Source organism: Tamandua tetradactyla, chromosome 8, assembly GCF_023851605.1.
Source record: "Tamandua tetradactyla isolate mTamTet1 chromosome 8, mTamTet1.pri, whole genome shotgun sequence".
Classification (NCBI taxonomy): Eukaryota; Metazoa; Chordata; class Mammalia; order Pilosa; family Myrmecophagidae; genus Tamandua; species Tamandua tetradactyla.
This window is the reverse complement of record NC_135334.1, coordinates 11,918,327-11,933,814: the sequence shown is the minus strand read 5'-3', so window position 1 is coordinate 11,933,814 and position 15,488 is coordinate 11,918,327. Positions and strand designations below refer to the sequence as shown.

General features: G+C 35.7%; 1 protein-coding gene across 7 annotated transcripts in view; it reads left to right on the top strand.

Moving 5' to 3' along the window:
• The first annotated feature begins 3,100 nt into the window (after window positions 1-3,100).
• The window catches only part of CHEK1 (checkpoint kinase 1), a 161,558-nt gene continuing 149,170 nt past the window's right edge, over window positions 3,101-15,488 (top strand). For all 7 annotated transcript variants that reach the window (XR_013156485.1, XR_013156482.1, XR_013156487.1 and 4 more), the window contains exons 1-9: window positions 3,101-3,166; window positions 3,930-4,004; window positions 4,822-5,045; window positions 6,227-6,291; window positions 6,383-6,452; window positions 6,823-7,011; window positions 7,451-7,555; window positions 8,960-9,055; window positions 14,953-15,061. Coding sequence is in view for 1 of the 7 variants with exons in the window: in XM_077112524.1 (XP_076968639.1) it covers window positions 3,940-4,004; window positions 4,822-5,045; window positions 6,227-6,291; window positions 6,383-6,452; window positions 6,823-7,011; window positions 7,451-7,555; window positions 8,960-9,055; window positions 14,953-15,061 (923 nt within the window). In the remaining 6 variants the exon portion in view is untranslated. The remainder of the gene's footprint in view (window positions 3,167-3,929; window positions 4,005-4,821; window positions 5,046-6,226; window positions 6,292-6,382; window positions 6,453-6,822; window positions 7,012-7,450; window positions 7,556-8,959; window positions 9,056-14,952; window positions 15,062-15,488) is intronic.

Below are 15,488 nucleotides of genomic sequence, written 5' to 3'. Positions count from 1 at the left end.
TCTTAGGATTTTCTCTTTGTAATGATTTGAAGTTTCCCCAATAATGCGTCTTAGAGCAGGTCATCTATTGTGCTTAGTACTTTGGACTTTTCATTGTGAGAAGGCAGACTCTTCAGTTCTGAGAAATTTTCTTGAGTTATTTCTGAATTCCAATCCCCCCACCTCCTACCCCCAAAAACAGTTATTTGGATTTTCTGGATTAGTCTCCTAATATATTTTTTTTATTAATTAAAAAAATTAACAACAAACAAAACATTAAGATATCACTACATTCTACATATGTAATCAGTAATTCTTAATATCATTACATAGTTGCATATTCATCATTTCTTAGAACATTTGCATTGATTTAGAAAAAGAAATAAAAAAGACAACAGAAAAAGGAATAAAAAAGAGAAAAAAAAAAAGATTATACATACCATAACCCTTACCTCTCGCTTTCATTTATCACGAGCATTTCAAACTAAATTTATTTTAACATTGGTTCCCCCTATTATTTATTTTTATTCCATATGTTCTACTCTTCTGTTGATATGGTAGATAAAAGGAGCATCAGACACAAGGTTTTCACAATCAGAGTCACATTGTGAAAGCTATATTATTGTTCAATCATCATCAACTTAATATTTTTATATTTGCTGTTTTCCAAATTCTATTCTTTCTGGGAGATTTCCTTAATTTTCTAATCTATTTAGTTTTCTTCTTTTCTGCTCTCATATTTCTAATATTGAAGAGCTTTGTTTGAATATTTTTGACATCCTTAATATTAAAAATTTTCTCAAACTCTTGGCTGTTTGTTCTTTTTTAAGAGTGGAACTCTAAAAGCTGATTGGAAGGTGTTTGTTTTGAATGTAGGCTTCACCCTCCTGTGATCTGGCTGTGCTGTTAGAATGGGGATCCCTGGTATAGGATCCAGATCTTTTCTCTTACACCGGTAAGGTTCCCTTGAGAAAGCTCTATCTCCTAACTCAAGGATATAAGCCAGGCTACTAGCTTTGTAGGAATAGGGTGAGAAAAGGCCAAGAGTCTAAACATAATCCTCCTGTTTTCAGTAAGACCTTGGTGCTTGATGCTTCCCAGGTCAGATGCCACCCATTTACCCTCTTTTTTATATCAGCTTTGGGGAGGGGTAGTTACTTGGGTACAAGAGGAAGAACAAAATCTAGGGATTTATTTGCTTTATTTACAATCTTTCAACCTAGTTTTTAGCCATACCTTTACCTCTACATTCTGAATTATTTGGTATCAACAATTCTTGAGCTTTTGGAAATTCTGTGGTATAGAGTTGCTTTTCTGTTCTCTCACTGCTGGCTTTGAGTGATTAAGTTTTCATGTAAGTTATCTTGCATTTAAAAGCTTTCCACTTTATAAAATTTTTTTTCTCATACTCTTCATTCTTGTGGGTTATTGTCTTTTAAAAATTTACTCTTTAGTAATATTTTAGTAAGGTTTCAGAAGGCAGCAGAGGGTATTGTGTATATTCATTCTTTCATATGCTATCTTTAACTGGTATTCTTGCCTGAAATCTGTATTCCTCTTTTTTTTTCAGGCTAAAAAGATAGTGTAATTTCATTCACACTCAGAGGAGCTGTGCATGTCCTTCTCTCTCATAATATTCTGTTTGCAGTTCAGTGAGGAAACTAGAAAAAAGGGGGAAAATAAACTGGAAAAACTTATTACATAAAGCCCAAACTGTGATATCATGGTTAACACTTCATACATAAGCATTATAAAGTGTTCTGTTCTTGACTTTTGATCTTTCAAATAGATGTGTGCACTTTTTTTAAGATGTGTGTACTTCTGATGTAATATATTTTACCTTATTAACAGTATCACAGTCAATAGCTAGTTATGCCAAGAGTATTTGGCCCAATTTGAGAATTTGGGCCAAATACTTGACTTGAGAATTTAATGGCGACGATGATATTTGTGCCTCCAGTTCCTAGTCTAGCTTACTGTGTGGGCTGGGCAGGGTAAGCACCTACTTCAGTTTCAGATTGGTTTTGCTTCTCAAGCAAGTCCCTTTGCCCAGAATATACTTTCCTACTTAAAATGGTTACTCTACCCTTTTCATTTGCGTTGTAAAATATGGTGCAACAGCTTTTTTTTTTTTTAATTTATTTTTATTTGTACATGGGCAGGCACCGGGAATCGAACCTGGGTCCTCTGGCATGGCAGGCAAGCATGCTTGCCTGCTGAGCCACCGTGGCTCGCCCAACAGCTTTTTTTTTTTAATTTTAATTCTTAACATACAAACATTCCAAACATGCTGTACAATCAATAGCTCACAATATTATCACATAGTTGTACATTTATTACCATGATCATTTTTTAGACCATTGGTGCAACAGCTTTTCGGCTTCTACATGCCTAGTTCTTACACATTAAGAACGCAAAGTACTAAGCTATGCAGACATTTTTGCCTCAAAGTAGTTGGACTAACGCGGGTATGGTTTGGGACCTGTTCACTGACAATACACAAGAACACTGGTTTTCCTGACATCCCTTCAAATGACAAAAGAATAACTTTCTTCCTCCAGACCCTTGCCCCCAACTCCTGTGTGGCCATTTCTGATGCTTTTCTCCCACTCCGCAAAAATACGTTTCATTCTTCACAATATCAATTTTCAACAGCTGTCAAGATTCGGGGCTCCAGAATTATCGGTACCGCCCTTGAACGTCTACAAAGCGCTGTGCATTGCTTAGTAGCACACGGTCCTCACCATCTCGTGGGGCAGCCAGGTAGGATGCTCAGAGGTCACGGCCTGTAGGGTCGCGCAAGTTCGGTCAGCCTTTCCAGGTCCCACGGGGTCAGGGCGCTGCCTGCAAGCACGGAGTATTTTTTCGGGAGGCGCTTCGGCCCACCGGCCCCGCCCCAGCCGAGGTTCCCACACCGGCCACCCATTTCACTCTGATCCAGCCAGTGGTCTTTAAATCTCCTCAGCTAAGATCTTCCCCGACCCTAAAGGAATCGAGGTGCAACCGGCTAGAGTTGGGAAGGAAAACTTCTCGGCACCGGTCAATCTTCATAACCGCAGAGACTGTAATCTGCGTTTCCCTGCTCTACGGCAAGGGGCGCGCGCGTTTACGACAGTGTGACGCTACAAGTTTTGGCGGGAAAAGCGTTGCATTCAGATTCCTGTGGTGGCGGCTAAAGGACAACCTGGTGAGGAGGGGTGGCTGATAGGGTGGATAAGGAGGATGGAGAAGCTCGGGGTCTAGATTAATGAAGAGAGGCACAGTAAGAGACAGTTATCGGTGAAGAGCGAGGGGGACCGGAGACAACTCCCGCGGACTAGTCGTTTGGGAGGGTGGTACCAGTTGGGGGGCGGTCCTCATAGTAGAGGGGAACATGAGAGACTGTTCCTCTGCTGATTGGGAACCCCAGAGGTTTGGGCGCCGCCCGTCGGTGTCCCACTCTTTCCTTCCGCTTCCTCGAACGGTTTGACCCCGCCCCGAGCCCCTCCCGGCCCTTAGGACTTAGTGAGGGTGGGATTGGTACTGAGCAAGGGGGGAGGTGGGGCTGAAGTAGTCAGAGTTGTTCTTTACGCGGACACAAATCTACCGTTCTTACTCTCTTCCTCAGTATTCACCTCTCTTACTCCCTTCCCCAATCTCTTCACCATAAGGGATTTTTTGCCCGGTTCCCCAGCTCCTCTATTCAATTTCCTTTAGGATCCGAGAAAGGCGGGGCTTCAGCTTTCAGTTTGCGTGGAAATGGCGGTGGGGTGGGGTTGTGATTTACCCAACAAAGTGCCTAAATTTGGAAAATTTGATTGTAGTTTAAAGACTTAGATAAAACTTGGATGAGATGTAAGGGAAAACTAAGAGTTGTTATTTATAGTTGGGGAATCATGGCCAGGTGAGAGCTCAGTGACTTTACAGGTGATTGAAGCTCACACTTTTTCCATCTTTCCTACCTTTTACAGCCTTGGAGTCATGGCAGTTCCCTTTGTGGAAGACTGGGATTTGGTGCAAACTCTGGGAGAAGGTGCCTACGGAGAGTGAGTCCTTTTACCCTACCTGCACACCTGCTTAGTATTTCTGTCTGTTGTCTTGAGTACATATTCCTTGTCTTGGAGTTGTTTACAATAATACAGTCGTGTTTAGAAAACACACCTTTACATTTAAAAGCCAGTAATTTTGGAAACTGATGTTGTAAATCTTTTGTAAGGATTAGTGTTTTTTTTTTTCCCCATTTAAAAAAAGTTCCTTTAAGAGTTGGAAGAGACTTCTGAAGTCATTGTTTCCCCTTTCACACGTTCCTTCTTGGGTTGTAAACATAATGGTTAAACGAGCAAATAAGCAGACTGTGGAGACAGACTGCCTGGTGTCAAGTAGTCCTTTATCACATACTGGTCATGGTAGCGTAATCTTAGGCAAACTTCTGAATGTCTTTTTGTGCCTCTTTTTCCTCCTCTATTAGATGGCAATAATAGAACCTACCCAATAGGTGGTTAGAATAGTTTGCCAGAGGTATATAGTATGGGATTAATAAGTGTTAGATATGTGATTAAATTAAACAGATAAAAGATGTATATAGGTGATGTGGCCTAGAAGTGCTGTTATCACAATTTATTTTATCAAATGTTTATTAAATGACTTGCCTGTATAGTATAATGACTTATAGTACTTCACATTTCAGAAAGGAATGATATCTGTTGAGAGCATGGCAGAAACTTTTTCCTTGGTTTCTCCTTGGTAAAGAAAATAATGAAGATAAAATAGTTTTGGATTGAGTCATGTTTAATCTTTTGAGGTTTTAAAAGGGCTATAATACAAATGTTTGGAATATTATAACTCTTTCTTTTCCTTTTTAAGAGTTCAACTTGCTGTGAATAGAAGAACTGAAGAAGCAGTTGCAGTGAAGATTGTAGACATGAAGCGTGCTATAGACTGTCCAGAAAATATTAAGAAAGAAATCTGTATCAATAAAATGTTAAATCATGAGAATGTAGTGAAATTCTATGGTCACAGGAGAGAAGGCAACATCCAGTATCTATTTCTGGAGTATTGCAGTGGGGGAGAACTTTTTGATAGAATAGGTATGGTAAAATAGTGTTCCAAATCAATCTTCTAAAAACTCAAGATAATTATTCTGCTAAACAAAGTTCAAAATTTGTGTTTAAATTTTGGGTCTGATATTTGGTCATTCTTTCAGAAGTGCTTATGTAACCTTGAAATTGGAGTAAATTAGCCTGTTTTTTTTTTGACTTTGGTTTAAAATATAAGTGTATATAAAGTCACTGGAAAGAAATTTTTTTTGCACATCATATTTGTGATTTTGATTGGGATTACCGTTTTATAGAGTTTAAAAATTATATACTTCATAAATGCAATGTCTTATTGCCTACCCAGTTTTTTTTCTTTGTAGCATTCTGGTTTCATGAAATCATTGCATACATCCCAAGATCCAAAATAATAGCATATTATTAGATTTCTTCTTAACATACTTATTAAGTAATATAACTGAGAACCTTCTAGGATTAAAAAATATATGTTAAGTAAATTCTGAATTGGTTCTTATATGTTCTATGTTGATTCAAAGGATTATTACTACAGAGCACATAATTACATAAAATGTATTCTGTGGACCTATTCAAAGCAACTGTATTAATACTTGATTACTGTAATTTCTAATATGTATCTTGGGAGAGAGTTGAGAGTAAACTAAATCAGAAGTTAATGAGGGAGATCAAAATATAAAATGATAAAAAAGAACATTTGTGAATAAAACTTTGTTCCTGAAGGATAGGAGAGGTGGTATGTACTTTAAGTCTATTGTTAAATTTTTAGTGAAATTGGCTTAGGTTTTCCCAGGCTTCTGTACTGGCAGTTAGATTTCAGGAGTGGGGAAGATATTGTTCTATCATTAAGATATTGAGGGAGGATTTGAGGGATAATAAATCAGGCTAAGAGTAAGCAGAGGCTTTCTAAGCATGGTTTACATTCTTAATTTGGACAATAGCTTATAATCTCTCTATAATTTTCCCTTGATATATTTCACCATATTACAAATAGGGAAATGAATTATTAAGTATCATGTGGTAGTGGACTCGTGACTCTTAACTTAAGACTGTTTTTGCTAAAGTTTCTTTCTGTTAAAGTACAGTGAGACAAATGTTTAAGCTTAAAATTAAGAGTTGACCATGTGGTTGATGACTGAGTATATTTATCTGAAAAACTAACTTTCATAATTACTTTTTTTTTTTTATAATTCCTATAGAGCCAGACATAGGCATGCCTGAACAAGATGCTCAGAGGTTCTTCCATCAACTTATGGCAGGGGTGGTAGGTACCATTATCTCTTACCTTTTTACTTAAACTTAGCATAGATGAAGTAATTTATCAAATTATGGTGTGTTTTCCCCCTCACTCTCAGATTTATCTGCATGGTATTGGAATAACCCACAGGGATATTAAGCCAGAAAATCTTCTATTAGATGAAAGAGGTAAGTTTGGCATTTTGTCTCTGCTACCAAAATTATTTTAATATAACCATCCAGGGGAAGGACCAAGAATTTACATTACTGAGATTTCACGGCAAAAGAATCTGAAAAGTCAAAGAAATTTAAGAGATTTAGTATAATTGGACTTTACAAGTCCTTTATATAATTGTGGGTGAGACAGAGAAATCTGTAGCTCACGCTTAGATAAGAATAAGAATAATTTGAAGCGGTTTGTTAATGGATTAAGGAAGGGAGATTTCTATTGGAATACCCTGGACTTCAGTCTTGTGCTCTTTGCTCTTTTTAATCTGTAAATGTTTATCTATTTAAAAAACATTTCTATTCAATGCCATCATTTTTTCCTTTGCTTTAGATAACCTCAAAATCTCTGATTTTGGCCTGGCAACAGTGTTTCGGCATAATAGTCGTGAACGTTTATTGAACAAGATGTGTGGTACTTTACCTTATGTTGCTCCAGAACTTCTGAAGAGAAAAGAATTTCATGCAGAGCCAGTTGATATTTGGTCCTGTGGAATCGTACTTACTGCAATGTTGGCTGGAGGTAAGAGCTATTTAGTTATGATAAAATTGCTGTCCTATGGTAATTCAGATTTGTAATGCCAAAATATAGACAGTAAACTAAGGGGATCTATTTATATAATAGCATTTTAATAGTAACTGTTATTTATAACTAACTTGGAACTTTTAACCTCAAAGGTTTTCAAAATGAGGTATGGATGAGTTATTATATGAAAAATCACTGTAGCCATCTCTTTTAAGACTTCATGTCAACACTTTTGGAAAGATTAGGACAGGAGTGGTTCATCCGTCTTTGAGGTGTCTCTAAAGTTTCTGTGAGTTGGCATTCTTAGTTTGTAACCCTGTTGAATTAATTTGTAGGAAACATTTAATGAATTCAAATTATTATTTTTTCTCTCATGAAATAATAATTATATAGTGATATGAACACTCAGAAAACTGGGACTTTTCTCTTTTTGTAGAATTGCCGTGGGACCAGCCCAGTGACAGTTGTCAGGAATATTCTGATTGGAAAGAAAAAAAAACATACCTCAACCCTTGGAAAAAAATTGATTCTGCTCCTCTGGGTAACTGGGTTAACTTGATTGAAAGTGTTTATTGGACAGTGAATTCTAGTGCTATTTGAATTTTTTTAATTTATTTTTTCTTTTTAACTTTTAAACAAATTCACATAAATAATCCACTATCCTTGTAGATAAAATAGAAAACTATAAATAAAAATTTAGGAAAAGAGCACCTGTGTAAATCCAGCACGAGAAATAATCTTTAAAAAATATTTTGATTGCGTTCTTCTAGACTTTGTTGGGATAAATATATTTTAAGTATGAATGTTTTTACAGAAATTGAGATAGTACACATGTTATTTTATAATCTGGTTTTTGTCTTAATGTTCTTGAACATTTTTCCGTGGCTATAATTGCAGGTCTACATCATTCTTTTTAAAGATTATGATGATATTCTGCTGTATAGCTATGCCTTATTGTGCTCATTCAGTTTACTTTATTGGAAATTTAAGTTTTTGCTTAATTTTTCACTGTTACAAAAGAGATACTTAATCTTTACACATGTCTGTAAATCATTTACTTAAAATAAAGCTCTAAAAGTGAAATTGCAAAGTCCAGGGTACATGGAGTTTTTAATTATTCAGTTTATTTTGTCGAAATTGCTTTCCAGAAAGTTCATACCACTTCATCATAATCTCATCAGTTTATTTTAAAAAATGATTTAAAAAAACGTGGTTAAATCTAACAGTGCTGTAAAAAAATTACTCGTTATTCATTTTTAAATGTATTACCAATAAGATTACATACCTTTTATGTATTAATTACCTTTTTTGTCTATTTTTATAGGTTGTCTTTTGCCCATTTTCAACAGGGAATTTTATTGCTTCTTTTATTTTGTGTGAATTTTTTTAGTATATTAATGTCATTAGGCCTTTCCATTTGTTGCAAATATTTTTCATCATATGTCATTTATTTTAATTTTGTGTATGTTACTTTGACATGAAATTTTATGGTTTTAATTATTCACATTTATCAGTTTTGAACTTTGTGGTTTCATACTCTCTTGTCATGTTTAGAAAATAGTTTTCTACTGTTTATGTTATTTAAAAAAAATTCCATATTTTCACTGAATATTTTTGTGGCTTCATTTTTACACTTAAATCTTTGGTCCATTCAAAAATAGTTTTGGTGTTGGGAGATATATGAATTCTTTTTCAAGATAATTATGATATATTAAGATTATTGTTGACTGTGTTACTGTTCCTTAAAAAGTTATTGGAAAGTAAATTTTCCTTACAAATTAAATAATATAATTATTTATCAAATTAAATAATATAGTAGCATCATTCATTCCTTTTCCCAGATATAATATTTAGATATAAGCAGACCAGTAGAAAATGTGTCCCTATGATAAGCACATTTACTTTTCTAATCTTCATGACTCTTGTCTTAATGTTTGATTTTCAGCTCTGCTGCATAAAATCCTGGTTGAGAATCCATCAGTAAGGATTACCATTCCAGACATCAAAAAAGATAGATGGTACAATAAACCACTCAAGAAAGGTAATATTCTTAGAATACAATTATTTTTCTCAGTGAACATCACAAATCAACAACACAAGAGGGGTGCAGTCTCTTTCTTCGTGGAGTTAATAATGTCTAACAGGAAAAATGGAAGTATAAGACATCATTTTAAGTTTATTACTAATTAGAAAGGAAAACATTTGGGTACTATTGTTAAGTATTTGACCAAGACTTAAGGGGCAGAGAATGCTTCCTACCTAGGGAAATGCCATTAAATTTTAAGAAAAACACTTTAAAATCAAAGAGGACCTAGTCGGGTAAGGTGAGTAGTAGATCTGATTCTCTACATTTACAAAGTCTTGGAATTTAGAGAGACTGGTGCAGTTGAGGAACTAGGGCAAGGCCAGTACAGTATGTGCTCTGTCTTCATTTTATCACCAGTGTATAGCACAGGTGTACACAGGCATTTAGTCACTATGTTTTGAGTGTATGACCAATTAGAAGTTTGAGACAAGTCAGAGAGATAGATAGCAGTCCAGTTGTGGGGACATGTTAAGGATTTCAGGTTTTAATTTAAGGCCATTGGGAAACCTTTGAGCGAGTTTAAGGAAATGGCTTGACCATATATGGTCAAGGTTTTAGAAGATGTTTCTGGCTATATGTATTTTTTAAAATTTTTTATTAATTAAAAAAAATTAAAAGAAAGAAACAAACATTCTTAATATATGCTCATTCTGTTCTACATATATAATCAGTAATTTACAATATCATCACATAGTTGCACATTCATCATCATGATCCTTTCTTAGAACATTTACATCAATTCTGAAGAAGAAATAAAAAGACAACAGAAATATAAAACGAAAACAGGAAAAAAAAATTTTACATACCATACCCCTTACCCCTCCCTTTCATTGATCACTAGCATTTCAAACTAAATTTATTTTAACATTTGTTCCCTCTATTATTTATTTTTATTCCATATGTTTTACTCATCTGTTGACAAGGTAGATAAAAGGAGCATCAGACACAAGGTTTTCACAATCACACAGTCACATTGTGAAAGCTATATCATTATACAATCATCAAGAAACATGGCTACTAGAACACAGCTCTACATTTTCAGGCAGTTCCCTCCAACCTCTCAATTACAGCTTGGATAACAAGGTGATATCTACTTAATGCATAAGAATAACCTCCAGGATAACCTCTCGACTCTGTTTGGAATCTCTTAGCCATTGACACTTTGACTCATTTCACTCTTCCCCCTTTTGGTCGAGAAGGTTTTTTTAATCCCTTGATGCTGGGTCTCAGCTCATTCTAGAGTTTTTCTCAATCCCTTGATGCTGAATCTCAGCTCATTCTGGAATTTCTGTCCCACGTTGCCAGGAAGGTCCACACCCCTGGGAGTCATGTCCCATGTAGACGGGGTATATTTTTTAAAAAAATGTTTTTGTTGATTAGGAAGAGGTTAAAAGTGGTATAAGCTTTTTTATATACTTTATAGTTGAGTTGTGAGAAGCTGATAGCTTGAACTAGTTGCTGTAGATGGATTCCAAGGAAATTCAAAAACTGAAATTGATAGGCCTTGGTGATTGTTTAGATGTTGAGAGTGAAGAATGCGCAATCAAGGTTTCTCTCCAACATGACTTCATGTAATTTTTTCATGGTTCTTTTTTTTTTTTTTTACATGGGCAGGCACCGGGAATAGAACCCGGGTCCTCGAGCATGGCAGGCAAGCACTCTTACCTGCTGAGCCACCGTGGCCCGCCCTTTTTCATGGTTCTTGATGGTTTAAATATTCATTTGGATGATCTTTGCATTACCCTGGCCTCACAGTTCTTTGACCTCCTCTGCTCTAGTGATCTTGTTTTTAAGTATCCTGCTTTAACAGTATGTTTTTTTCAGGTTTACTCTGTAGTACCCTGACACCAACAATCCTTTGACTCTACTAGGATTTGTAATCTATTAATTCACTTTTCACTACTCTCACCTGCTTGCCTAGCCTAGATCCTCACGTCATCCTTATCTATCTAAAATTCCAAGGTCATTCATTATGACTCTTTTGCATTCATCCTCAACTTTCTTGCCCCTTCCTCTTTTTATCATACTTACTTGGGAAAACCCAACCACAGTTTAATCCAGTTTCCACCTGTTCTACACATGTACCTACATAGCTGATTACAGGTGGAAAAAAATATGCAACAATGTTCACTTTAAATTCAAGATCACTGATCTCAAGTGGGCCCTTCATGCTGCCTGGAATCATACTACATTTCCTCACTTTTTCACTGGCTCACACTCCTAAACCACTTTTTTATTGTATTTTTTTGTTAATAGAATTTATTTTTTAGAGCAATTTTGGGTTTAGAGAAAAATTGGCAGAAGTATTGAGAGTTCCCATAAACTCCCTCTCCCACTCAGCAGTTTCCTGTATTATTAATGTCTTGCATTAGTGTGGTACATTTGTTATAATTGATGAGCCAGTATTGTTAATACATTAGTATTAATTAAAGCCCATAGTTTACATTTAGAATTCACTCTTTGTGTTGTACAGTTCTCTCTGTTTTGTCAAATGCATAATGGCATAAATCCACCATTACCATATCATACAGAATGATTTCATTGTCCTGGAAATGCCCTGTGCTCCACCTATTCATCCTTCCCCGCTCCTCCTGAACCCCTGGCAACCACTGATCTTCTTATTGACTGTATAGTTTTTTCCAGGCTATCATATAATTAGAGTCATACAGTATGTCGGCTTTTCAGACTGGCTTCTTTCACTTAGCAGAAGTTTTCCCTATATGTTTTCATGATTTGATAGCTCATATATTTTTGTTTTTTTGCTAAATAATATTCCATTGTATGGATGTATTGCAGTTTGTTTTCACACCTTGTTTTTCATGTCTTTTCTTTTTTCCCTAACTTCTGTCTCCTTTCCCATCCTCACTCACAGTTGGTGACAGTTTTTCCTTTATCTTTGAAGAATAGAAGCAGTGACAAGGAAACATGCACAAGCCCTCATAGCTGTCTCCACCCACTTAACTGCCTGTCATATATTCTGTTTCCTTCCTATCACTATGTATAAATTTTCTGTGTTTCAGATATAAATCAACTCATTCTCTTGTGTGCTAAATCCAGTTCCTTCTTGCCATACTCAAGGACTTTGTACCCAGCAATTTTTTTCTCTTTCTCCTGCATCATTAATTTTTCCCTCTCTACTGAATGTTTCTCATCACCATACTAATATGTTGTTTCTCCCATCTTAAAAACAGATAATAATAATGATAATAATAACAACAAACCTCACTTAACCCCACTTCCCCCTTTAGCTACCACCTGCTTCTCTCTTTGTTTTTACAGGTAGACCCCTCAAAAGAGGTCCTGCACTTATAGTTTCTAATTTCTTTCCATCTACTCTTTTGCCGAGGTCACTGTGATTTAGGTTGCTAAATCTAATAGTTCTCAGACCTTCTCTTATTTTATCTGTTTAACAGCATATTATATTGTTAATGAGTCTCTTATTGTAGAAACACTTCATTTGGCTTCCAGGATGTTATTCTCTTCTCATTTAATCCTTCTCACTGACGACTCCTTCTCAGTCTCCTTTGGTGGTTTTCCCTCATCTCCCCAACCTCTTGTGTTTGAGTGCCCTAAGGCTCAGTCTGTGATCCTTCTTGCTTTCTATCCATATTCACTCCCTTAGTTATCTTACTTAGTTTCATGGTTTTAAATAATATCTGTATGTTGATGATATCGCATTTATATCAACCTGGACCTTTCCTCTGAATTCCAGATTCATACCCAATTGACGGTTTCAGTTTCTGCTTGGACATTAAGAGCTGTCTCAGACTTGATGTGTCCAAAAACGAGTTACTGATCTTTCCCTTCAGACCTTCTGTTCCCAATCTTCTGCATCTTCATTAGTGACAACTGCTTCTGTCTTGCAGACCAGAAAACTTGGTGTTATCTATAATTCCTCTCATTCTTTCCTATCCACATCCAACCTATCAGGAAATCCTGCTAACCTCTACCTTCAGAGCATAACATAATCTGACCACCTTTTATTACTTCCACTGTTCTATTAGTCCAAGCCACTATGATTTTTTACTAGAGTGTTCCTATTAAAACAGTAGATTAGAATATGTTACTGTTGAACTCAAACCCTCCAATGCTTTGCATTTCACTCAGAGTATAAGTTAAGATCAATTCATGACCTATGAGGTCTTACTCAATCTGGCCCCTTTCTTACCTCTCAGACCTCATCTCTGCTTTTCTCCCTCTTCGTCATGGGTATACTGGCCTCCTCATTGTTTTCCACATACTCCAGGTACACCTCTACCTCTTTGTTTTTCTTTTTTCTTTTTGTATGCTGTATGGTGGGGTCCACATTTCATTCTTTTTCTCTGTGAGTATTCCTTATTGCAGCACCATTTGTTGAATTTTTGTTTATTTTTTCATTCTTTTGTTTACTTGTTTGTTTGTTTTTGGGAAGAGCATGGGCCAAAAATCAAACCTGGGTCTCCTGCATGGCAGGTGAGAATTCTACCACTGAACTACCCTTGCACCCCCTACCTCTTTGTTTTTGTAATGACTGTTCACTTTACCTGGAAATGCTTTTCTCCTCAAGACTTGTTTTCCTGTCTCGTTTTTCACCTTCTTTTTGTATTGATTTCAATATTATCTTTTTATTAAGTTTTTTTTTTTGGGGGGGGTACATGGTCCGGGAATTGAACCTGAATCTCCCACATGTCTCCCCATACACTCTCTTTTCATTACATTTTTACTGCCATCTTATTTTAAATGGTAGCTCCCTCCCCACAAATATATAAATATTCCCGTTTCTTTCCTTTGCTTTATTTTTCTCCATTGCACCCATCACCATTTAACTTATATTTATTTAACTTTTACTTATCTTATATAATTTGTTTCCTTTCAATAGAATGTAGGATTTAAGAGTGCAAAGGTATTTGTCTGTTTTGTTCACTGCTGTTACCTAATACCTATAATAATGCCTGGTAATGGTAAACTTAATAAAACATTTGAATTAACCAATTAATAAATAAAAGTATCAGCTAAACTTAAGCATGTTTAAATGGGTTGGGGACAGATGCAGTAGAGAGGAAGAGCCTGAAAGTCAGAGAGAGACTAAATAACAGACCATCAAGATCCCTGAAGAGATAGGAGGATATGGACAATATACTAGCACAAGTACAGGGGTGAACATTTGATGGGAGGATAGAAGGGAGGAAAAGAGGAGTAGAAATACAAGGGGATTAACAGATTTAGTAGCAGTAAATTGAGGGAGTTTCTATATAATGGCTCTGTTTTCTCTGTGAAATGGGAGATGAGCTGTGCTTAGAATAATGAGGGGCTGGAGGGTGGCCTTGGTAATCTGAGAAAAGTGTGGAAGTTTTGAAATTGTCATGGAGAGAGAAAACTGACTGGGGAAACATAGTATTGGCTGGCAGTGTTGAAGGTCCAGGTTAGGATAGTAAATATAAATTTATAGTACCCTTATTTCTATATGATGATTATTCTTGTTAAATCTTTACCAGAGGAGCAGAGAATGTTGGTTGGAGCAGATTCTTAATGTTTTTTTGCCATTATCATATGCTAATTTTTATTTTTAAAGGTTTTAGTCCTTTAGCTAGGTCTCTCTTTGTTTTCATAGAACATTGCTCTGTTATCATACATATTGCCATTAAAATCATGGTCTGAGGATGATGCTCCATACTTGAGCATATTACAGGTCAGAATTTGTGGAATATGTAATTTGACATATTTGTCAAAAGCCCATATTTGTCTTTAGAAGTATTTCTTGTTAAATAAATGTATTTAAATGTGGTTTTACTTTCAAGTTTCCAGTTGGATTAATTAAAAATATATCTTCATATAAGAGTTGAAAGCATTCTTATTTATATTTTCTTTTTAAGGGGCCAAAGGACCTCGAGTCACTCCAGGAGGAGTATCAGAGTCTCCAAGTGGATTTTCTAAGCACATTCAATCCAATTTGGATTTCTCTCCAGTAAACAGTGCTTCTAGGTAAGATCAGTAAAGATAAAATAATTGCTGAATGTAATATTTCCCATGAAAAATAATACATGTGTACTTTTAATAGGAAATATATATTTTTTACTTCTTTTGTGCCGCAGTACCATGTACCGCTGTGGCTTTCTAATAAGTTTTAAAGTCAGGAGGTGTTAATCTTCCCACTCAATTCATTCTTCTTTTTTAGGATGCTTTTAGCTATTCAGTGCTTCTTTCCCTTCCAGATGAATTTTGTAACAAGTTTTTCTAAGTCTGCAAAGTAAGTTGTTGGAATTTTGATTGGTACTGTGTTGAATCTGTAGATCAATTTGGGTATAATTGACATCTTAACTATATTTAACCTTCCTGTCCATGAGCAGGAAATGTCTTTCCACCTATTTAGATTTTCTGTGATTTCTTTTAGCAATATTATATAGTTTTC